The following is a 26420-nucleotide window of genomic DNA, read 5'->3' as shown; positions in this document are numbered from 1 at the left end:
CCTTTTCCACTTCCTGTGCCAAGCCTTTTTTTGGCTATTTGGGGTAGTTTGCGCCTAGGTCCTCATAACTTTTTTGTCCACATAAGCCATCCACACCGAATTTGTGTCCTCCTTTTCCAACATCCTAGGGATTCAAAGGTACCCAGAGTTAGTGGGTTCCCCTGGAGGAGACCAAGAAATTGGCCAAAATACAGCTAAAATTTGTTTTTGTTATTCAGAAAAATGGGAAAAGGCTGCAGAATAAAGGGTGTGGTTTTCTTCCCCTGTAAATGGCATCAACAAAGGGTTTGCAGTACTAAACTCACCATCTTCCCAGCTTTCGGGAACAGGCAGACTTTAATCAGAAAACTACATTTTTCAACACAATTTTGGCATTTTACTGGGACATACCCCATTTTTAATATTTTTTTGTGCTTTCATCCTCCTTCCAGTTAGTGACAGAAATGGGTGTGAAACCAATGGTGGATCCCGGACAGCTAACTATTTCTGAAAAGTAGACAAAAATCTGAATTCAGCAAGGGGTCATTTAGGTAGATCCTGCAAGGTTTTCCTACAGAAAATAACAGCTGAAATAAAAAATAAAAATTGAAATTGAGCTGAAAAAATAGCCAGTTCTGTCCACATTTTCTTCTGTAACTTTTTCCTGCTATTGCAGATTTTTTAAAGCAATATACTGCTACGTCTGCTGGACTCTTCTGGTTGCGAGGGATATATAGGGCGTGTAGGTTCATCAAGAACCCTAGGTACCCAGAGCCAATAAATGAGCTGCACCTTGCATTGGGTTTTCATTGTATACTGGATATACAGGAATTCATTTGCTGAAATATAAGGAGTGAAAAATAGGTATCAAGGAAACCTTTGTATTTCCAAAATGAACACAAGATAAGGTGTTGAGAAGCAGTGGTTATTTGCACATCTCTGAATTCCGGGGTCCCCATACAAGCATGTGAATTACAGGGTATTCTCAAATACACTTCTTTCTTACACACTGTCTTACATTTGGAAGGAAAAAATGTAGAGAAAGACAAGGGGCAATAACACTTGTTCTTCTATTTCGTGTTCCCCTAAGACTCCCAGGAAAAATGGTACCTCACTTGTGTGGGTGGGTCTAGTGCCCGAGACAGGAAACGCCCCCAAAAAAACATGGACACATCACATTTTTACATTGAAAGCTTACATGTTTTTTGGAAAGTGCCTAGCTGTAGATTTTGGCCTTTAGCTCAGCCGGCACCTAGGGAAACCTAGCAAACCTGGGCATTTCTGAAAACTAGACACATAGGGGAACCCAGGATGGGGTAACTTGTGGCACTCTCACCAGTTTCTCCTACCCAGAATCCTTTGCAAACCTCAAAATTTGGCAAAAAACACCTTTTCCTCACATTCCGGTGCTGCAAAATTCTGGAATCTGAGAGGAGTCACAAATTTCCTTGTACCCAGCATTCCCCCAAGTCTCCCGATAAAAAAATTGTACCTCACCTGTGTGGGTAGGCCTTGTGCCGGGACAGGAAACGCCCCAAAACACAATGTGGAAACCTCACTTTTTCCCCGAAGAAAACTGACCTGTTTTTTGCAAAGTGCCCAGCTGTGGATTTCGGCCTCTAGCTCAGCCTGCACCTAGGGAAACCTAGCAAACCTATACATTTTAGAAAACTAGATATCTAGGGGAATTCAGAATGGGGTGCCTTGTGGGGCTCTCATCAGGTTCTGGCACCCAGAATCCTTTGCAAACCTCAAAATGTGTCTAAAAAACAATTTTCCCTCCCATTTCGGTGCTGCAGAGTTCTGGAGTCTGAGAGGAACCACAAACTTCCTTCCACCCAGCATTCCCCCAAGTCTCCAGATAAAAATGGTACCTTAGTCCTGTTGGAAGGCCTAGTGCCCGCGACAGAAAACGCCTCAAAACGCAACATAGGCACATCACATTTTTACATTGAAAACTGATGTGTTTTTTGGAAAGTGTCTAGCTGTAGATTTTGGCCTCTAGCTCAGCCGGCACCTAGGAAAACCTACCATACCTGTGCATTTTTGAAAACTAGACACCTAGGGGAACCCAGGATGGGGTAGCTTGTGGCGCTCTTACCAGGTTCTGTTATCCACATTCCTCTGGATATTAAAGTGCATGACTTCTGGCATATATTGAGCAATAAGTTTCAATTCTCTTTTGGCAATTTTCACAGTAATATGCACTGTGCACAACTCCATTTCTATGCAATTTTATGGCACCTAGGAAAACCTACCAAACCTGTGCATTTTTTAAAACTTGACACCTGGGGGGAACTCAGGATGGGGTAGCTTGTGGCGCTCTCCCGAAGTTCTGTTACCCAGAATCTTTTGAAAGTATAAAAATTTAGCAAAAAAAATCACTTTTTCCTCATATTTCAGTGATGGAAAGTTCTGAATCTGAGAGGAGCCACAAATTTCCTTCCACCCAGCATTCTTCAAAATGATGAATTACAAAACTACCTGTATTTGCAGGGGGGACACCTGCATTTTTGGTCCTGGGCTTAGCCGCCATCTAGGGAAACCTACCAAACCCAGACATTTCTGTAAACTAGACACCCGAGGGAGTCCAGGGAGGTGTGACTTGCGTGGATCCCCCAATGTTTTCTTACCCAGAATCCTCGGCGCACCTCTAATTTAGCTAAATAAAAAAATCAAATTTTCCCCACATTTCTGTGTGCGATCACTGCACTGATACAAATTTCCTACTACCCAGCGTTCCCCTCAGTCTACCAATAAAAATGATACCTCACTTGTGTAGGTGGGCCAAGTGCCTGTGACAGGGAGGAGCCAAAAACATGTCGAAATTGAGAGGGAACCAAAGCGGGTTCAGAAGGGCAGTGTAAAAAAAAATGTAGGCTGAGAAGTGGGGCAGAATTTTTATCGTTATAGATGCAACAGTGCCGGGTGGGAGGAAGTTTGTGGTCTCCTGCACATTCCATAAGGTTCCATTAGAAAAATGTGCGGAAAATGTGTGATTTCAAGCGCATTTGGAGGGTTGCTTGGTATTTTGGGTAAAAAAATGGTGCCGGGTTCCCTGGACTCACCCAGATGTTTAGTTTTCAGATGTGTCTAGATCTCGTAGATTTTTTCAGATGGCAGCATCCCAAAGTCTAAAAAGTGCAGCCCTCACCCTTCCAAGTGGGACAATTTTGAGAGTTAGCCAAGCTCTCATGGCCCAAATATAAAATCAAAACCCATAATAATCAAAATGTCCTCTTGCTTGCCTTAGGGATAAGATCTTTTAGTGTGCAGGGGAGAGAGCTGAAAGAATGTTACTGGCTTCAGTTGCAGTGGAAGCATAACCATGCCTATACTGGTTGGTAGCCACTACCCCACTATTTTTCTTTTTTTTTTTAATTCCCTGGCATCTGGTAGGCTTTCTGCCCCCCCAGGGAGTGGGTCAGGGTAATTGCCCCATCTGCCCACTGGTGGGCAGAACAACTTTGTCCCCATTTATTTGGGGTGGGGGTATGGCCATACTTCCACACTCTTTAAAAAAAAAAAATATATATATATATATATATATATATATATATATATATATATATATATATATATATATATATATATATATATATTCATATTCCCTGGTGTCTAGATGGGCCTTACAAACATAGACCGATCTGCCCCCAAGGGGGGCAGAAATCGCTAACAGTAATATGCCCTCATGGGGAGCGACCCTTGCCCAAGGGGCTGCCCCCCCCCCCCCCCAAACAACACACACACACCAATCCCTGGTGCATAAGTAGTTTCTGCCCCCCTTGGGCCTAACAGAAATAGGCCGATGGGGGCAGAAATGCCTTAAAATCTTTAAAAAAATATATATATAAATATCTCCCTGTTGCCTAGTGGATTCTGCCCCCAACAGGCCTAATTAAAATAGACCAAGGGGGGCACAAAAGGTCATGAAAAAATGCCCCTCAGGGGAGCGACCTTTGCTCAAGGGGTCGCTCCCCTTCGTTGTTTATATAAAAAAAAATCCCTGGTGCATAGTGGGCATTTCATGCTCAGAGATACATGAAAGGAAAAGCCTTTCCTTTCATGCCTCTCCAATCTCTCCCATTCCCCTATCTGAAGAGAAAAAAAAGCATTTATCTTCCGATCGTGCTGGAAGCTGTGGTTCCTGTGCGATGGGGGCGGCCTCTGACATCACCTGGGGGGGTGGGGTGGGTCACAGGTGGCAGTGCTAGCGCTCGCCCAGTGGGCCAGGTGCAGGATGAGCTGGTCTCTCCCTCTGCACAGCAACAATGCAGCCGATGACGAGACCAGCTTGTCCACGACATCGAAGGGGTTAAATAAGGTGAAAGGGGAATAATTTCCAAGGACAACTACTTAATATTACCAACAAAGTGTAAAAATGACAGCACCTTAATGCACACACGTGAGAATACTTACTACACTTATTTCTACTATTTCTCCATATGTATATTGCATTTCACATTGTCATGGCATCACATTAACACCCCTCACTTTCATGTTTCACAGAGGGTGTAACTGAAATGAATGTTAGGCAGGAATCACAAGTTATAATTAATCAAACACATGTTCGAATAATTGGTTATAACTGGACGAGGAGACATCCAGATTCAATATCTCGTCATCACAGCCTGATCCAGTACTAACAGATTTCCATTGTGTCCCCTATATGTGCACAATGTAATTCTGCATCTAAATTATATATAATATAGGGGGTAATTTCGTAAGCCTCAGTTTCAAGGAGGTTTTAGAGCACAATCCTCCGAGGCTTCTACCTCACAAACAAAACAACCATATCAAACCCAGTACCAGCGAGGTGAGCTTATAGGAACATACAGAGGCCAATACTCTAGAAATAGAGGTAAATTCCAAACCTCTAAACAACCAAAGCAGTGACTTCCTTCCCTCCCTTCCACTCTACACATCTCCTTTGGGGGGGAAGACTACAGCATTTCCACTCACATTGGCAAAATATCACTACAGACAACTTGGTATTACCAATTATCTGCAAAGGCTATTGCCTAGAATTGATAAACACCCCGCCAAATATTCCACCAAGATATCACAAGTTATCCCCAGAACATACAGTTCTGTTACAACGAGAGCTTCAATCTCTACTACTAAAACAAGCAATAGAATTAGTTCCACAGTCTCAACAGGGAACAGAAGTATACTCACTATACTTCCTAATACCCCCAAAAAATGGCACCCTCAGGCCAATATTAGACCTCAGGCCTCTCAATTTTTACATCTTATCAGAACATTTTTACATAGTAACTCTGCAAGATGTTATCCCACTGCTACAAAAACAAGATTTTATGACAGCCCTAGACCCCAAAGATGCGTATTTCCACATACCCATCCACCCAGCTCACAGAAAATACCTCAGGTTTGTCATACAAGTAAAACACTACCAGTTCAAAGTGTTATCTTTCGGCATAACAACAGCTCCAAGGGTGTTCACAAAGTGTCTAGCAGTAGAAGCAGCATACTTAAGAAGACAACACATCCATGTCTTTCCATATCTAAACGATTGGCTAATAAAATCAAACAATCGTACGCAATGCCAAAAACATACACATTACGTGATAGGAACTCTGCACATACTAGGATTTTCTATAAACTACCAAAAGTCACACCTTCAACCAGCACAAGTACAACCGTATTTAGGTGCTATCCCAAATATTCAACTAGCTCTAGCGTATCCAAATACAAAAAGGATACAAGCTTTCCAAAATCTAATTCCACTTATACAGCCAGATCAACAATATACTGTAACATTTGTCATGAAGATATTAGGAATGATGGCATCTTGCATACCAATAGTCCCACATGCAAGATTAAACATGAGGCCCTTACAACAGTGCCGTGCACAACAATGGTCACAGACACACAGTCAAGTTCAAGATCTAGTGTTGATGGACCGCCTAACAAATATGTCCCTTCAATGGTGGAATCGCAGAAATTTAATAAAAGGGCGGTTGTTTCAAGACCCTGTGCCTCAGACCATAATCACAACAGATGCATCAATGATTGGTTGGGGAGCTCACCTAAACAATCACACCATTCAAGGGCAATGGAATGTCAAACAGAAACAGCTACACATATACCACTTACAGTTATTAGCTGTATTCGTTGCCCTAAAAGCATTTCAGCCTCTTCCCAAACAGAAGAATGTTCTTATAAAGACAGACAACATGACAACCATGTATTATCTCAACAAACAGGGAGAGACACATTCATCTCAACTGTCCCTTCTAGCCCAAACAATTTGTAAATGGGTAATTCACAATCAAATTCACCTAATAGCACAGTACATTCCAGGTATAGACAATCAGTCGGCATATGTCCTCGGCAGAAATCACCAACAAACACACGGATGGGAGATTCAACCCCAAGTACTTCAAAAGTACTTTCAAAAGTGGGGAACACCAGACTAGATCTATTCGCAACAAGTGAAAACACAAAATGCCAAAACTTCACATCCAGGCACCCACCTCCCCTATCCAGGGGCAATGCTCTATGGGTCAATTGGTCAGGGATATTTGCTCACGCTTTTCCCCCTCTCCTTCCATTTCTGGTCAACAAATTGCGTCAAACGTCACTCAACATGATACTCATAGCACCAACATGGGCACGTCATCCCTGGTACATGACACTACTAGACCTATCTGTATTTCCTCACTCCAAACTCTCAAACAGACCAGATTTGTTAACACAAAACAAAGGTAAAATCAGGCATCCAAACCCCAATGCTCTCAATTTAGCGATTTGGCTCCTGAAGTCATAGAATTTGGATACTTAAAACTTCCATCTGAATGTATGGAAGTCATTAAACAAGCACGAAAACCCACTACTAGACAGTGCTACGCAAACAAGTGGAAAAGATTTGTCTACTATTGTCAATCTAAAACCATAGATCCACTTACAGCATCAATACAAGATATTGTATGTTACTTACTGCATTTACAAAAATCCAATTTGGCCTTTTCCTCCATAAAAATACATCTTACTGCAATATCTGCATATTTACAAACTATTCAACATAGTTCTTTATTCAGAGTTCCTGTTGTTAAAGCCTTCATGGAGGGGTTAAAACGCATCATTCCACCAAGAACACCACCAGTTCCATCATGGAATTTAAATATTGTACTTACAAGACTTATGGGACCACCTTTTGAACCCATGCACTCTTGCCAAATTCAATTTCTAACATGGAAGGTTGCCTTCCTTGTGGCTATTACTTATTTAAGCAGAGTTAGTAAAATACAAGCATTCACTCTTGAAGAACCTTATTTCCAAGTACACAAACATAAGGGTGTACTAAGAACAAATCCAAAATTTCTACCAAAAGTAGTATCTCTTTTTCACATCAATCAAACAGTGGAATTGCCAGTCTTCTTTCCACAGCCAGATTCTGTGGCAGAAACAGCTCTTCATACCCTAGATCTCAAAAGAGCTCTTATGTATTACATAGACAGAACAAAACAGTTTAGGAAAACAAAACACCTTTTTGTAGCTTTCCAACAACCACATACAGGCAATCCTATACCAAAACAATGTTTAGCAATATGGATTGTTAGATGTATACAAATATGTTATATCTAAAGCAAAAAGACAACTTTTAGTTACTCCTAAAGCACATTCTACAAGAAAGAAAGGTGCAACAATGGCTTTTTTAGGAAACATACCAATGGCTAATATATGTAAAGCAGCTACATGGTCAACCCCTCATACATTTATTAAACACTACTGTGTTGTTTTCTCACAACAACAAGCCACTGTAGGACAACCTGTCCTAAGAACATTATTTCCAACAACTTCAACTCCTACAGGCTAGCCACCGCTTTTTTGGGAGGACTAACTGCTTTGTAGTCTATGCATGGCATGTGTATCTGCAGCTACACATGCCATCAAACGGAAAATGCCACTTACCCAGTGTACATCTGTCCGTGGCATGTTGTGCTGCAGATTCACATACACCCTCCCTTCCCCCCCGGAAGCCTGTAGTCGTTTAAGTTAAAACATTTGTACATATGTATATGCATTTACATTGGCATGGACATCTCTTTTCTCTTATATACTCTATCACTCCTTTCTTCACCCTCTGCGGGAAAACAATGTAACAATGGAGTCGATGACCATGCGCAATGGAACCGAGAAGAGGAGTCACTCGATCCCGTGACTCCAAAAGAGTTCTTCGAAGAAAAACAACTTGTTACACTCCGAGCCCAACACTAGATGTCGGAATGGATATGCATAGCATGTGAATTTGCAGCACAACATGCCACGAACAGATGTACACTGGGTAAGTGACATTTTCCATATATATATATATATATATATCGGACAACAATTTATAGTCAAAATTCTATATTTTTATAAAACGAATACCACTACACAACGTATTTCAGCCGTAGCGTTGTTCACGTGTGAAATGGTTTGTTCAATCAACCTACACATATAAACACAGACACAAAAACAAATAAAGGACTACCACTACAATATACAACATACCACCATTACATTCTCTGTCTTTCCAGAGCGCCATTTTGGAGAGTAGGACTTACTAAGGCATTTCAATCATGATACATCTTAATCTTTGCCACTAATTCATATTTGTGACATGCTGAATACCACATTTTATCAATATCAAATTACCTTCATATATAACCAATCTATTACATTTTTTAAAAACATTATATCAAATTTGCACAGTTTTACAGATCCTTCACATATTGAATGCAAGTGCACATCTCCTTATATGCAGGTAACGTTGTGGCAATGACAGCAGTAATTTATGATCAATTACTAATTTATAATATGTGCCCGTCCCCTCCCCAATGTGTCATACGTCTAATACTCTAGAGTGACCCACCTTATTACTAACAACCATTAAAACAAACCAAACCCACAAAAAAACAGATGACCCTAAATGTAAAAAAAAAAAAAATTGTCTCTTATACATGCATACTAGAGGTTACAAACTACAATTACCTATATCTTTCACCTCAATTCAACCCAAATGTACATTTAATTCTTCACTGGAGTTCAACCCAACCGGATTCAATGTATTGAGTTTGATAATTAATTTGGATTCCAAAATTCTCAATTGTTTCTCCCTGTTACCACCACGTATATTTTGATTAACCTGATCTAGAACCACAAAGCTAAGCAACTTCTCGTCCCCTTTATGACTTGTATGAAAGTGTCTTGCCACAGGGTAATTCCGATCACCATTGTGAATCGCCCTTCCTTATATGTTTTAATACTCTTTTTTTTGGCCCTGTGTATGGTACTACCAACATACCATTTCCTACACGGGCATTGAAGGCCATAAACACAAAAATCTGTATTGCAACTAAAGTGCCCCTTGATTTGATGAAATCCACTTACCACTGTCACACTCCACTTTCTCACAATTTCTGCTGTATTTACACGCTTTACATCTTTTACAGCAGTAAAAACCTGATGGACTGTCAGACAACTTTCCTTCCATCCGATTACTTGTAACCATATTTTGGCTCAAGTCCTCCTTTAAGGACCTCCCCCTACGAAAAGTCACTAATGGTTTCTACACTCCTACACACTGAAGACAAAGCAGTGGGCAACAGCATACCATCCAAAAAATCAGGTCTTCACCACCATGAGATTGACTAATTTGCTCATTTGAACATGTAGTATCGTTAGACTGATGGGCAAAATTCACCACAAGAAAACATAACTGCTCAATATGTTCATGTGACAGTGGAAAGTGTTTTTGTATGATGTTGCAATGTTCTGTAGTGGGTGATGGTTGTAAAATATGAGAACTTTATGGTACTTTTAGGTTTGCAGCAACTTAAGGTATGCTTGGTAGCCTTTAGGCCTAGTAAGAAATAATGCAAGGGTATATATAAAATAGTACTTTTAACTGTTGTGTTGTATATAAGATTGATAACAAAGTATCAAGACAGATATAAAAGCCAAAGTTCGTAGGTGTGGCAGTCAGATTTGGTCAGGCTACCAACCAAAGCGGCATGTTTAGTGACATAAAAGAACACAAAGAGTAGAACTGAACCCTGGTTGGAGATTGCTGTGTAATACCTTAATGTAAACATAAAACAAAAAGACCATCTATAGATTTTTGGCCACCTTGTCAACCTTCATTCTCAGTAGCAAGTCAATGGGTGTGTTGCCTGAAAGACAACCTATGGTGTTTGGCTAAGTGGGCACTGTGGATATTCTTTCAATCTGGATATAAATTGCATACGGTAAAAGGCATAGTTTTTGTCTTCTGGGTAGTGCAATTGGTGTGTATCCAGGCGTACCATGTCTTCAATAACTTGTTGTTTTCCTGAAGGTGTTTGCTCTGAGTCCCTCCTTCCCTCACCACAACATCTGATGGATGTGTCTAAGCAATTCTCTCAAATTTGGATACATTTCATCAAATACTCTCTGCCCTTTACAGCTGAAGTGAAAAATGTGTAGCCTATTGTTGGCCCTAACCTATTGCATATTGTAAATAATGGTTGTTGTATCCCCTGTGAATGGAAATAGGAATGCCTTTTGCAGAAGAGTCCAAAGCCTGTGTAGTTTTAGGCTTAGCAGCTGTCATATATTAATTTAGGTGCAACCCATGGCTCATCTTAGCTTGATTCTTCCAAACTTAGTTATGTCTCCAGTAAACATAGAATATCACAGCCTTTTCATTTAAGATGATTTCATATGATGTGTCTCTCATAAGGAGAGTTGTGCTGCCGCCACATATTTAGCAAAGTGAGCTTAACCGTGTTCTTTCATAAAGGACGCACTTCATACCACTACAGAAAACTGAAAAGAACAAGCAGTAGTATCTGGTGTGTACTGTAGTTGTCCTTAACCAAGACGATTGACCATCTCCCTAGAACTCACTCTGTAATGCACCTGATCTGTTGTAGCCATTCAAACCTGCATTTTCTTAATTACACTTAAGTGAAAGGGAAAAATGTAGGTGTATTTAATTGTGTTGCTTACATGTGGTGGAAATTCAAGAACTGCCGTTCTGTTGATATTTGACTTGGATTTTCATGGTTAAACCATCCCAAGGTAAGTAATACATATCAGGGGTGTGGAATTCCTATAGCCTGACGCCCAGGGCATATTAGTTGGGGTCACAGACAACAAGTTTTCATATTTATGTTGTCCTTGGGCCAAGTAGGCCCCAACCCCCTGCAGCACAAGCCCTTTGGCTGCCAATTTACAGGGAAGGGAACTGTCTGCAGTTGAGGTAATATTTATGTCCATATGTTAATGCTGTTCGAGCTTGTATTTATGGTTCATTAATGCAAAGCCTTTATTATTAGGGAGAGGACTCTAAATGAATGTTGTTATGTCACACTGCACTACTGACAGTGGTTTGAGTGAAAAAAAAAATGTACACACGTTTGAAAAGTTTAACAATATGAGATTGATGATTCTTCGCTTTCAAAATAAAATGTTCAGGAAAAAACGTTTTACTGATTTACTGTGAAATTTTAGGTACTATTACTTCGAAGCATAATTTAGTAAAAATGTGTTGATGCAGGCTAGTGTTTCAAAAAAAAATTCTTATGGAAAATCAGTGTAACCATTTTCAACAAGATTATGGAAACATGAAAATAAACAAGCCCTGGCAAAACCAACCAATCTAACATTGGTTGTCAGTCTTTTGGTTTGGTCAGTGCATGTCTTTTGTAACACCTTATTGTTGTGAGAGCTACCATGCCCTTGCCATTGCAACAAACATTAGTAAAAAGCAAACATGTGTTTTTTGGTCTCAAAAAGTACACATTGCCACAGTAGTTCCTGGCACTGAACAAAACTACTTGGTGTGCCAATATGCTCCTTGTAGAAGAGCAGAATGCTATCACTCTCAGTAGAGCCAGCCAATGGAGAAATATAATTTTGACGCCAGACCTAATTAGGGGGTCCAATTTTTAAAGAACGTCACAAAAGTGCACCCATGGCATAGGCCTTTGAATTAGTGGCTTTCATGAATTCACAAGAATTTACAGAAATAGACCAGGAAATGGTACTCCTAGAAAATATTTGTGAACTGTATTTTAACACAGGCAAATAAGCATGTTTAGATTTGCTTATGCGAAAATCTATTGAGTGTTTACAATTTCACTTTCCCTCCAACCACTTTCTTCCCAACCCTGGAAGAGCTTCTACTTCTGCCCTTGTCAGGAATACATTTCCAACCTTTCTTAACATGGGAAAAGGTTAAAGAGGAGCTGGTGAAAATCCTTAAAACATGCAAGTTAGTAGGTTTGCACAGACTCAAAGGCATTCCAGCTCTGGAACTATTACTTACTGCTTCCTCCAGCCCCAGTAAGTAGATCTGCAGAAATGTGGCAAAATAAGGGAATTGCTGTAGTAGTGCTTGAAATTGCTAGTATTCAAGCCCTTCTACAGTATTAGCCCTGACAGAATCAGAGAGGCCGTGATCAGGGCTCTTACTTAATGAGATTGCTTTTATAATTTGTCGCCACACTACATGGCACAAAAGGGACTAGTAGATTGTTTTTACAGGACATGTAGATTTAAAAAGCAACCTGTCCCATGGACAGGTAGACATTTAATTAAATTCCACACCTCTGTCATATACTTTCTGTTATGAATTATTGTCTAATGTTTAGCCAGATGCGTAAATTGGAATATTTTGTAAGGGACAATCCTCATTTATTTTGATATGTTTTGCTGCCATCAATATTGTTATATAATCTGTATATAGTTGAAATTGTTTAAATCTACCTCTGTTGTGTTTAATTGAATACTATTCCCCTATTGACATAGATGCAGATAGTGGAAGAGCTGCATACTGCTCGAAGTGAAAAAAAGTTGGATTTGGCTGTGGCGCAGACATGTGGGGAACTGACCAGCATGGACATTGATTCTCCTGAAGACAGTGTGCACAATTTTCCTGGTATACATGGTGAAAAATAGAGGCAAAATTAATTCTTTTAAGCTTACCTTTTCTGTAATATTCTTTCCTTCCTTGTTTTTCAGAATTTTCAGGCTTTGTATAAGCATTTCTTTCAAAGTCTAGACATAAGGAGGTGAAGTAGCAAAGTAGTTATAGGAAACGTGTATTCTTCTGCAGGTCTGAAACTTAACTGTTCAGTCAGTGTGTATGTTGGTTAATGATACCCAATGTTATTTTTGGTCTGGATATCTATGGTGCCAGGCTTCCACCTCACCTATGAGAGCAAACAAATCCTCCATTCTCTGTCAAATGAATTTCTTTGAGTATGACCAGGACTTATGCAAAGGTCTAAAGTTTGCTGTATGATCTTTTCCACTCGAAGTGCGTACTTGGGCACTTTCCCGAAAAAAATGATACTTAAATAATTTTCCTCATCGACCATAAAATGTAAAATGACCTCCATTAGCAGGCACCTATCCGATTCTTATATCTCATGCTCAATAGGACATTCTGTCTCACCCTATCTGAATTAAATTCTACTTTTTTGGTTTGTTAGGTTACTTTTTTTAGAACAATCTGCAAGATGATTCGGGCTAAGTTGTAGTTCATGGTGGAAAGGATTTGTGTAATTTAAGCAGTTGAATATTTTCTACTTTGTAGTGTTACAGGAGCCTGAACACTACTGATTGTTGGTGGACATTTCTGCAACTTGCATTAAGGTCCTGCTGCTTGTGTGGCTGAAAACATGATCTGTAAAATGCATTCTGCAGAAGCATCCATCTTGTAAGGGACTGGTATTTGCAAAGCAAACTCACGTCAGGCAGCTGATCATTATTTCTACTGGTGCCGGCACTCTGTGCTTCTGTTTAGTAGTCTTTTTTTAGTCCATGCCACCCTGTCTAAACAGTGAGGGAAAGAAAAAGGTAATAGGTGGAATTCTTGAATTGATCTCAGCCACTTGTAGTTGCTCTGAGTTGCATTTCTTTCCAGCTTTTTTTTTTCCCCACTGTACCACTCTAGACAGAGGCTGCCACACATATGATTAATTCGAGCAGTCCTTCCCTTGTTTTGTTATCTGTTGCAGTAGATACCCCAAGCGAGACAATAGATCAAGACGTGAGTTCCAACCTCACCGTGCCCAAGGGGTCAAGCCCATACATCACTGACAAACCCTAAGCAGGTAACACTGGTCTAACGTCATTTGTATTCCTATATGGAGAACACTTGCCCTGCCAGTTGGGGCTGGATTGTTCCTACTGTAGCTGGTGCAAGGCTAAGTTGCAAATCACTAGTCTTTGTCTACAGTGGCATAGTGGATGAAAAACATTGGACTGAAATGGGGCCCGAACGAATGTCAGTAGCTGAGATTGTTGAAGGCACTGCTTCCACCACTTGCTGTTTGTAGCAACCTCCGTAAACAGCCAGTGTTTGTTAAGACGTGTTCACCATGATCCTTTTATTCATTGGTTTTCTAAAGCAGGAGGATTGAGATACTCATGTATACTATCACTACCGTATATTTGTGAATGAGTTAAGCGGACCTTTGGTTCCTCTGAATGGTACCTTTGTACTTACTGGAGAATACTCTGTCCTTCAGAAGATTCCTCACCTCAGCTTATCTTTCCTTTCTGCAGGATAATTGCGTTGGTTCTTGGGATAATACATTTCCAATGTTGCTAGATCCTGAACCGGAAATTAGATACACTGCTTGATTTCTTTACTTTGTGTTAGTTTTCTATTCTTTTTGTCGTACCTTCAAAGTGAGTGTAGAAAAAGGAATATGGGTTGATGTCAGATCACATAGAAGTGCTTGTTTGGCTCTCTGTAGGCACCTCAGTTAGAGGAGTGGAGCCTTTCCACCATCACTTTGTGCAACTGAGGAAATAGAGCAAGGGACAACATTTCCCAGATCTATGGAGGATATTCACAGATGAGAAATCTGCAGGTAGATGGAGTATCTAGCTACAACTATCCTCTTACAACTACGATTATCTACCTGCCTCACATTTATCATAAAGTTAATTATAAACATGTATACATCATCCTATTCCAAGAACAGGTCAACAGCCTATTTCATTAATTAAAAACAAGTTTCAAGCCACAATAATGCACTGAAACACCCACAGTTTAAGTTAATACATGCTGCATTCTACATCACAAATAAGGTTGAACCTGCCTCTTTGTCCAACCTGACCTGTTGGCGGCCTTTAAACCAACTAAAAATCAAACAATCATTGTACTTCTGTTTATACCTCTCTAGCAGTTCACCTTTCTATCAGATCGGTGCTTCATCATTACACTAACTAGTACTTCCAGGAATCTACATACATTTACAGTAGGTGCATAGAGCCACTTAAAAACCCTCCTTGTTAATCAGGACATCAGTGTTTGCTAGTATTGCAGCATAACAAAATTTTATCTGAAAATCACTACTGCAAAAGATAAGGACTGTCTAGTTGGTTGTCTCTCCATTCTTCAAACATGAAGGAAACTGAGTGCAGCCAAAACTGATTAGTCCTCATTATAATTGCACCGAACTAGCCAAAATCCATGAATAATTTTTCAAGCTAAAATTCCACAGATGCAAAATCACTTGATTTAATCTTTTATCTCTCCCCAAAAAACCCGCATTGCCAGAAGAGACAGATAGATTGAAATGAGCTCTCATTTCCTGAAAGTCCATTTTTTTCTCCCTAAAGATGAATTCTGAACCAGAGGTGATCTTCTTTTTCATGACGACCATGACAGTCTAGGATTGATTCACACGGCTAATATGGTCCTTGAATTTTACTCTGTTTTTTCTCTTTTTTTCTTTTTCTTTTTCTTTTTCTTTTAGAGACCACGTCCTGCTCAAGCCTTCTGATCGTCATTGACACCAACATTATGATCGGGCACCTTCAGTTTATCAAGACTTTGAAGACAATGTATCTTCCAGGTACATGTGTTTAATCTCCACATACCGATTGAAAATTGCAGACAACGTCTCAGATATCGCTAAAATACTTACTATATGTACTGGCTTTTCAAGACCATCAATAAAATTATAGTTATGATGATGGGGACTGTATAACAAATCTTGTCGGTGCTGGCCTTTTCCAGCCATCAATGTATTATTCAAGAGTAAAATGTCTCCCTCTCCCCGCTCGTCTGTCCCAGCCCCTTCTCCCTTTTTGATATGCACATATTCTTAGTTCTCTCAGCAGTAACTCCCATACATGTTGTTGTGTTGTATGGTTTATACACCTCAGTGCTCGATTTGTGAACTAAAAAAAAATCGAGAGGCCCAAAGTTTTTTAGGCGTTGCCACCAAAGTTGTTGAATGCACGTGTTGCTGTACACCATCTCTAACTTAATTATCCTGCAAGCTTCTTTCTTCTTAAGATATATTTATATTTTTCTTTTAGGTTCCCTTTCAGCCTTACTTTTTCCCTTTGTCACTGTTTTCCTATCTCTTTTAATCCTCCTTTCTAGTTTTCTCTCCTGCTCGGCATTAAAGTCTGATGATAAAAAAATCATTTCTAGTCTACAAAAGTGGCAGTGGCCAGCATCGTGGAACCACTGACAGAAACTAAGCACTGTGTCTTCTTAAAAAAAAAAAAAAGAAAAAAAGATTAACCTACGACCTGGTGCGCTGTTCATCCGTCTTAAAAGCTGCCTCCTATTTTTGTGATGTTTAAAACCGTTTGAAGGGAAAGCATTGGGAGGGGCTGTAATTTAAACGCAAAAGGTTAAAGTTTATGCAAGCTTTTTAATGTTGAGTTTTCTTTTTTTTAATGAAATCGAATTAGTAAAAAACAATGACAACTTTTAAGGCATTAACTGCTTTTAGTAGTCAGTATGCTGGCTGTGGGGTATCACACAGTCTTCAGCTATGTGTCTTGCGCTTTGTATTTTGCCTGCCATGCTCTCGTTCTCACTCACTCCCACTCTTATTCTCTCTCTCTCTCCCCCTATTGTTCTTCGAATCTTGTGACAAGTTCTCTCTCGATTTTGCTAGACAAAAGGTGGGTTTTGTCAGGAAGAGCCCAATGAGAATTGTTCAGCAAGATTGAAAACTAAGGGCCACATGTACAAACCTTTTTGCCGGTTGGAAACGGCGGATTAACAGAATTTCCCCGTTTGTAAATTCTATTTGCGATTCAGTAACCTATTACTGAATCGCAAATTAGGTGTGCGAATCAGTATTAGGAAGATGTGTGTTTAGAGCTTCCCTTCCTAATACCGAATCGCAGTGGTATGTGTTAATGGTTTGCAAACGAAATGCGGTCGCACAACATTTGCAGTATACTGCCAACTTCACGTTGGTGATTTCCCATTCGTTGGTGATTTCCCATTCGCAAATGGGAATGGGTCCCAAGGGACCCCTTCCTCTTTGTGAATGTTTGTAAAAGCGTTTTTTAAGAGCAGGCAGTGGTCCCACAGACCACTGCCTGCTCTTAAAAAATAAAGAGAATACTTTTCATATATATATTTTTTTTAACACATTCCTTTTTGGTTTATGGAAAATAGGCTGCATCAAAAAACAATAAAGATTACTTTTTTGAAAAGCAATCACAACCATGGTAGTCTGCTGACCCCAGCAGCCACCTTCCCTGTGATTTTAGCGATTCCCACATGGGTCGCAAACCAAGACCTACCTCATTAATATTCATGTAGTAGGTCTATGTGCGACCCACTGGGAATCACAAAATGTGTCAAAGACACATATGTACATTGGTGTTTGCGATTACCAAATAGCGAATCGATAATATTAATTATTTGGTAATCACAAACTGTTACCTTCGTACATGTGGCCCTAAGTGTTTCTGAGATTGGAATCCAACTAGTTTCTTCAAAATATTTTTTATTCATAAACCCTCATTTATACACCTCATCAAATGTATCAGACCCTCTCAAATATAAACATATGGCTGCTGTTGTATGTGAATGCCACAATCTTAGTAACATCACCAATCCTTTTACCTACCATCATATGTAACCTTTTGATTATCACATTCTGGGGTGTCTGTTTTTCTTTTGATGTGCCTGCTTTCTTACCTTGCATGCATTGACAAAGTCGAAAAGTCAGGCCTTTAATAAGTGAAAATTGCGTTGGTTAATTGGTGTATGTGAATGAATGAGAGTGTGTGTGTGTGTGAATGTGGGAAGGATTTTATAGATGGATGAATGAGTGCATAGAGGGATGAATTTGTAAGTTACAAGGTGCATGGATGTATATGTGGGAGATTGCACAATTGGGCGAGATGATGCATACATGCATGGACAGATGAATTAGTGACTGGGCGCATGGATAAGTGACTGACTATGGATGGATGACAATTACAATCAGCTAATCTGATGAATGTGGGTTGATGTATATATTAATAGTAAATAATACGTTTATTGGAACCAGACGGTTGTTAAACTATACCAGAGCATTCAAATACAATCATGGTAAAAAACAATTACAACCCTACACATATCTTTAACAGTAATAAGAACATACCCACCACACGTTTCATCTAAAAAGTAATTTCAAAGACATGTCTTATTGCAGCAATCCTCACTACAATGCCATATGTTTTAAGTACAGGTTGTTAAAAAACACCGTCGTAAGGAAAATAAGTATAGGCTATAAAAATATGAATAGTGCACGCAGCCCACATTTGCAAAACCTCTCCCCATTTCATAACCTAATTCCCCGGATGCCCGGAGTAGGGCAAGTTCAATCCCACCTGGAGTCTTAAAACTGCTGAACGCATTGCTGGGTTGCATAGACTGATAAATAAGGGAAGGACGATGTATCGACTCAGGATTCCCTTAATTAAACTTCTTTGTGCTTAGGTACTTCACGTTCCCATTCCTGGATACCAATGCCCTCTATTCCTCAGTTCCCTTTTCGATATCTGTAAAAGAACATCAACTTTGTAACTCTTTATTTTAAAGAAAAGGACCTGCCTTACCAGTTGATCTCTTACCATTTGTGCCCAATGTAGTTCATTGTGTCCAAATCCCTAGCCTATGATTTCTGCCCCATAGAGCAGTTGTGGCTGTTCCATTGCTTTATAAACTTTAAGGATAGGTCCCAGGGAGGAACCTCCAAAGTTCCTTTTATACTTTTCAGGTCACCCACAGTGTCTAACACCCGAGTTTTTAGGGCATCAGGGCACATCTTCCATTGGAACTTATTATTAAATATTACCCCTAAATATTTATAAGAGGAGGACTCCTTTAATTTCCAATTAAACTGCTTGCATCTCCACCCAGATACCAAATTATTGTTTTTTTCCCAAATTAATGAGTTTGTTCTCCTGACAGTATTTGTTGAAGGCCTCTAGGTTTCATTGCAGACCCACCTGTGTTACACCCAGAGTAACCAAATTATCTGCGTAATATAAGCAGGGTATATGTCACCTACCCATGCTTTGGGGAAAAAGAATTGGTTAGTTGTAAAACTGCTGGCAGGTCTATGAAGTACAATGCAAACGGTGTCGGCACCAGGACACATTGCTTTCGTAGCCTATTATTAATAGGTATTTTATGAGAAAGAGAGACATTATTCTCAAGACTCACCCTAGCCTAGTTCACATCATACAGTGCTTTCAATACAGCCAGTAAAGCACTAGGGATGTTCATGCTACTCTGTGTTCCCTAAAGAATAACAGGATCCCCTTCAGTATTTGTCATGCCAAATACAAATGCCCAGTAAGGCTCAAAGACCTGATGCCCTGACTATGATTTTGTTGAAGCATAATTATCCTGCACTCAGAGGCAAAGAAATTCAGCGGAGAATCCCTGAGAACAAGAAAAACAGTAGATGGATCTAAGGGAACAAAGAGCTAGATCTGAATGCTGGAAGAAGGGTGGGTTGGGGGAGTGCATCCCTATTAGAAAAAGCAAGTAAGGCCAGGAAGAAAGATGGGATTCCTATGTGAGCATCCTGAGAATTGGAGGTGGAAGGGAACTACTAAGTTGGGAGACAACATCGTAATTAGTACCCTTTATCTAAGATCCACAACCCCATGGGTTCTATTCAGAGGCCCCAAACAGCAGATGGTATATGGAGGCAGTTTAAAAAATATATTTTTTTATTAGTCAACGTGCAACAACTATTGCTCTGTATTAACAGTTGGCAGCATTTGGTAGAGTACCCATCTTGGATTCAGAATAGTTTACAACAAGTACACCTGCCCGTATGTATGTAGCATCGCTATAAAGGACCATAGTAGGAAAGTTCTAGAATGGGTCCCTCTTTAACTTTCAACCCTCACACCAGCCCCCCCTTCCATCTGGTCATTCATCCCCTTCTATATGAACTCCACCCTCCCCAACCTTATCCCACTTTTTGGGGCATCCCCTTCTTTGATAGACCACACTTTCCGCCCCCCCTCGTCCAGGCCTGACTTCCATTCCTGAGTGCGGGGCTGAGTTCCTGCTTCCCAAGCATGCAATATGCTATGCTTGGTGTAGGAAGTTGGCTCTGTATGCACTATTTCAAAGTAAGGAATAGTATGCACAGAGTCCAAGGGTTCCCCTTAGAGGTAAGATAGTGGCAAAAAGAGATAATACTAATGCTCTATTATGTGGTAGTGTGGTCGAGCAGTAGGCTTATCAAAGGAGTAGTGTTAAGCATTTGTTGTACATACACACAGGCAATAAATGAGGAACACACACTCAGAGACAATTCCAGGCCAATAGGTTTTTGTTATAGAAAAATATATTTTCTTAGTTTATTTTAAGAACCACAGGTTCAAATTCTACATGTAATATCTCATTTGAAAGGTATTGCAGGTAAGTACTTTAGGAACTTTGAATAATCACAATAGCATATATACTTTTTACATAAAACACATATAGCTACTTTAAAAGTGGACACAGTGCAATTTTCACAGTTCCTGGGGGAGGCAAAGTAATGTTAGTTCTTGCAGGTAAGTAAACCACCTACGGGTTCAAATTGGGGTCCAAGGTAGCCCACCGTTGGGGGTTCAGAGCAACCCCAAAGTCACCACACCAGCAGCTCAGGGCCGGTCAGGTGCAGAGTTCAAAGTGGTGCCCAAAACACATAGGCTTCAATGGAGAAGGGGGTGCCCCGGTTCCAGTCTGCCAGCAGGTAAGTACCCGCGTCTTCGGAGGGCAGACCAGGGGGGTTTTGTAGGGCACCCGGGGGGACACAAGCTCACACAAAAAGTACACCCTCCGCGGCACTGGGGCGGCCGGGTGCAGTGTGCAAACACGCGTCGGGTTTTCAATAGGTTTCAATGGGAGACCAAGGGGTCTCTTCAGCGGTGCGGGCAGGCAAGGGGGGGGGGGGCTCCTCGGGGTAGCCACCACCTGGGCAAGGGAGAGGGCCTCCTGGGGGTCACTCCTGCACTGGAGTTCTGATCCTTCAGGTGCTGGGGGCTGCGGGTGCAGGGTCTTTTCCAGCCGTCGGGATTTTAGAGTCAGGCAGTCGCGGTCAGGGGGAGCCTCGGGATTCCCTCTGCAGGCGTCGCTGTGGGGGCTCAGGGGGGACAACTTTGGTTACTCACAGTCTCGGAGTCGCCGGAGGGTCCTCCCTGAGGTGTTGGTTCTCCACCAGTCGAGTCGGGGTCGCCGGGTGCAGTGTTGCAAGTCTCACGCTTCTTGCGGGGATTGCAAGGGTCTTTAAATCTGCTCCTCTGGAAACAAAGTTGCAGTCTTTGTTGAACAGGGCCGCTGTTCTCGGGAGTTTCTTGGTCTTTTGGAAGCAGGGCAGTCCTCTGAGGATTCAGAGGTCGCTGGTCCCAGGGAAAGCGTCGCTGGAGCAGTTTTCTTCTGAAGGAGGGAGACAGGCCGGTAGGGCTGGGGCCAAAGCAGTTGGTGTCTTCTTCTTCTCTGCAGGGTTTTTCAGCTCAGCAGTCCTCTTCTTCTTTAAGTTGCAGGAATCTAAATTCTTAGGTGCAGGGGAGCCCTTAAATACTAAATTTAAGGGCGTGTTTAGGTCTGGGGGGTTAGTAGCCAATGGCTACTAGCCCTGAGGGTGGGTACACCCTCTTTGTGCCTCCTCCCAAGGGGAGGGGGTCACATTCCTAACCCTATTGGGGGAATCCTCTATCTGCAAGATGGAGGATTTCTAAAAGTTAGTCACTTCAGCTCAGGGCACCTTAGGGGCTGTCCTGACTCGCCAGTGACTCCCCCTTGTTTTTCTCATTATCTCCTCCAGCCTTGCCGCCAAAAGTGGGGCCGTGGCCAGAGGGGGCGGGCAACTCCACTAGCTGGAATGCCCTGTGGCGCTGGAACAAAGGGAGTGAGCCTTTGAGGCTCACCGCCAGGTGTTACAGCTCCTGCAAGGGGGAGGTGATAGCATCTCCACCCAGTGCAGGCTTTGTTACTAGCCACAGAGTGACAAAGGCACTCTCCCCATGTGGCCAGCAACATGTCTCGAGTGTGGCAGGCTGCTAAAACCAGTCAGCCTACACAGGTAGTTGGTTAAGGTTTCAGGGGGCACCTCTAAGGTGCCCTCTGGGGTGTATTTCACAATAAAATGTACACTGGCATCAGTGTGCATTTATTGTGCTGAGAAGTTTGATACCAAACTTCCCAGTTTTTAGTGTAGCCAATATGGTGCTGTGGAGTTCGTGTTTGACAGACTCCCAGACCATATACTCTTATGGCTCCCCTGCACTTACAATGTCTAAGGTTTGGCTTAGACACTGTAGGGGCACAGTGTTTCTGCACTGGTGCCCTCACCCATGGTATAGTGCACCCTGCCTTAGGGCTGTAAGGCCTGCTAGAGGGGTGACTTATCTATACTGCATAGGCAGTGTGAGGTTGGCATGGCACCCTGAGGGGAGTGCCATATCGACTTAATCGTTTTGTCCTCACCAGCACACACAAGCTGGCAAGCAGTGTGTCTGTGCTGAGTGCGGGATCCCCAGGGGGACATAAGATATGCTGCAGCCCTTAGAGACCTTCCCTGGCATCAGGGCCCTTGGTACCAGGGGTACCAGTTACAAGGGACTTACCTGGATGCCAGGGTGTGCCAATTGTGTGAACAAAAGTACAGGTTAGGGAACGAACACTGGTGCTGGGGCCTGGTTAGCAGGCCTCAGCACACTTTCAAATCAAAACATAGCATCAGCAAAGGCAAAAAGTCAGGGGGTAACCATGCCAAGGGGGCATTTCCTTACACTTGGCCACTATTGCTGCCATCGCTAACCACAGTCTCTGGTACTTCGGCCAGACTTCCTCTCCAGCTATGTTCAGGGGGAGCAGTTTGGGGTTTAACAGGACCTCCTGCCCGAGTACCCAGGTCATGACCTCCAGAACTCCCCGCCAAATCCATAATATGTGGTAGAAGGTGCGTAACTGTCTAGACCGCTTCAGACACAACGAGGAGTCACCCTGCCCATCTTGTCTAAGACCACCCTGGAGTAATAGGCCCTGTTTAGTATCCACAATCGGATGAGCCTGAAACAAGGCTGTATCACCACCTCCCTCGGGTTCTGCTTTGCCTCCACCCAGTCCTCGTCGTCCAACACCCCTACTTCTTCCTTCCATGCGGAGCAGAGGGCGGTCAATGGATCAGGGGAATTATTCATCAGTTTCTTATAGATCATGGAGATGGCCTTAGACTCCAGAGGAGCTGAGAGGAGGCGGTCTTCTAGAGGGGCCGATTCCAGCTACTGGACGCCTTCCATCATATGACAGCGCAGGGTGTGCTTCAACTTCATATATCTAAAGCTTTTGGTATCTGCCATGTCATACTCTTGTTGTAGAATGTTGAATGTCGCCAACGCTTGCTCCCTCCAAATGTCACCCAGGTGGTCAAGGCCCAGAAGCATCCATTTCTTAAATCCACTCAGGGCTCCGACCTTTCTCGGGAGATCACTACTCCATAGTGGGGTTCTGGCAGTCAGGGTAGATCCACACTCCACATAGCCCAACGCTTCATTCCACGCCCTCACTACAGTATCAGAGTAAATCGGCAAGGCTCTTACGCTCGAACGTGTATTTAATGCAAACTCATAGCCTCTACTCCCCTGTCCACTCAAAATGCTGGTTCCACCTGATCCGCAAATGCCCAGTCATCAACAGTCACCAATTGTGTTGCCCAGTGGTACTGAAGAGGATCAGGAATAGCCAGGTCCCCCTCATAAAACCCCTTCTGCAACCTTTGCAGCTCTATGGGAGGGCTACCTCCTGTACCCAGTAGTCTGACTTCCTGTTCAATTCCTTGAAACACTATGGGCGGTATCTTATAGGGAGTGTTTTGAAAGACGTATAACAGCCATGGTAGCGTCATCATTGTATAAAGGGCAGCCCTCCTGTAAGGAAATGCCTCCTTGGCATGGTTACCCCCTTACTGTTTGTCTTTTGTTGATGCCAGGTTTGATTGAAAGTGTGCTGGGACCCTGCTAACCAGCCCCAGCACCAGTGTTCTTTCCCTGAACTGTACCTTTGTTCCCACAATTGGCACAGCCCTGGCACCCATATAGGCCCCTTCTAAATGGTACCCCTGGTACCAAGGGCCCTGATGCCAGGGAAGGTCTCTAAGGGCTGCAGCATGTCTTATGTCACCCTGGGAACCCCTCACTCAGAACATGCACACTGCCTCACAGCTTGTGTGTGCTGGTGGGGAGAAAATGACTAAGTTGACATGGCACTCCCTTCAGAGTGGCATGCCCACCTCTCACTGCCTGTGGCATAGGTAAGTCACCCATCTAGCAGGCCTTACAGCCCTAAGGCAGGGTGAACTATACCACAGATGAGGGCATATGTGCTAGAGCACTATGCCCCTACAGTGTGTAGGCAAAACCTTAGACATTGCAAGTGCAGGGTAGCCATAAAGAGTATATGGTCTGGGAGTTTGTCGAACACGAACTACACAGTTCCATAATGGCTACACTGAAATCTGGGAAGTTTGGTATCAAACTTCTCAGCACAATAAATGCACACTGATGCCAGTGTGGGATTTATTGTAAAATGCACCCAGAGGGCATCTTAGAGATGCCCCCTGAATACCAGTCTGACTCCTAGTGCTAGGCTGACCAGTTTCTGCCAGCCTGCCACAACCAGATGAGTTTCTGGCCACACGGGGAGAGTGTCTTTGTCACTCTGTGGCCAGGAGCAAAGCCTGAACTGGGTGGAGGTGCTTCTCACCTCCCCCTGCAGGAACTGTAACACCTGGCGGTGAGCCTCAAAGGCTCATGCCATTTGTTACAGCACCCCAGGGCATCCCAGCTAGTGGAGATGCCCGCCCCTCCGGCCACTGCCCCCACGTTTGGCGGCAAGGCTGGAGGAGATAATGAGAAAAAACAAGGAGGAGTCACCCACCAGTCAGGACAGCCCCTAAGGTGTCCTGAGCTGAAGTGACCCCTGCCTTGAGAAATCCTCCATCTGGAGATTGGGGGATTCCCCCAATAGGATTAGGGATGCGCCCCCCTCCCCTCAGGGAGGAGGCACAAAGAGGGTGTAGCCACCCTCAAGGACAGTAGCCATTGGCTACTGCCCTTCTGACCTAAACACACCCCTAAATCTAGTTTTTAGGGGCAACCCAGGAAATCAGATTCCTGCAACCTACACAAAGAAGGAGGACTGCTGACCTGAAAGCCCTGCAGAGACGACAGAGACGACAACTGACTTGGCCCCAGCCCTACCTGCCTGTCTCCAGACTCAAAGAACCTTTTGTATTGTACTTTGATCATATAGCACTGAGTGGGCTTTGAGTTTGTGGAATGTTGTTAACCATGTTATGCAGTCACTGCAGAATTCCCCATTCATATGGGATCCTGGAATAGTTATTAAAAATGACATGTTTCCAAAATAAACAGCACATAATTAGAATACATACCTAATTAGTTAACATGTTCCTGCCTTTTTCCCCCATACACTGAAATTGAAGTATTGATGTATTTAATAGAAAATGGTACATATAGCTAACACTTGGAAGGAAAAATAAATTGTGTAAATTGTGATCTAAGACAATGAAAGCTTTACTTGCTTGTTTAATAATGTTGAAAACTCCACTATTCAATCATGCCCAGCAAGGGCCATATAGAGAATTGTTTTTTTCTGCTACTGAAGAACGTGCAAAACATAATCTTTCTTTTTTCTTTTTTTAAAGGCTTTTTTTTTAAACTAAAGGTTCTACTTCTGTAGGCGTGTTTGCTTTGTTTCACCTGATAATGTAGGGCGTCTGCTTTTTTTGTTTTTACCTACGAGAAAGCATTTTTTCAGTTTTTTTTCCTCAAGGTGCTTTCACAATGTGTAGTTTGTTTTCGTGACTTTAGCACAGCTAAGGATTGTGCCATTTGTCCATATATGGCTTACAGTAGTTTGACGGTTTGGGAAGTGTTAGAAATTGGGTAACTGCTCGACTAGTATTTGAGCTCTGGTCAAGCAGCAACCACAATTCTAGTCAGGGTAAGGTATGTTCACCCCCCAAATTAACGTGCTCAACCCCCTGGTAGCTTGGCACAGAGCAGTCAAGCTTGACATAGAGGCACTGTGTAAAGTATTTGTACAACACTTCAAACTGTAAAAACACCATACAAACAGATCCGACACTGGAGTT

General features: G+C 42.3%; 1 protein-coding gene across 7 annotated transcripts in view; it reads left to right on the top strand.

Annotated features, from left to right (window-relative positions):
• Positions 1 to 26420, top strand: part of SWT1 (SWT1 RNA endoribonuclease homolog) — a 793385-nt gene that overhangs the window by 239613 nt on the left and 527352 nt on the right. For 6 of the 7 annotated variants that reach the window (XM_069232008.1, XM_069232009.1, XM_069232010.1 and 3 more), the window contains 2 exons: positions 12778 to 12916; positions 15744 to 15842. In XM_069232008.1, the coding sequence (XP_069088109.1) occupies positions 12778 to 12916; positions 15744 to 15842 (238 nt within the window). The remainder of the gene's footprint in view (positions 1 to 12777; positions 12917 to 15743; positions 15843 to 26420) is intronic. The other variant, XM_069232014.1, reaches the window with a different exon arrangement.

The sequence above is a fragment of the Pleurodeles waltl genome, chromosome 4_2 (genome assembly GCF_031143425.1).
Source record: "Pleurodeles waltl isolate 20211129_DDA chromosome 4_2, aPleWal1.hap1.20221129, whole genome shotgun sequence".
NCBI lineage: Eukaryota > Metazoa > Chordata > Amphibia > Caudata > Salamandridae > Pleurodeles > Pleurodeles waltl.
Note: the sequence above shows the minus strand (reverse complement) of the source record. Positions and strands in the feature narration are given on the sequence as shown.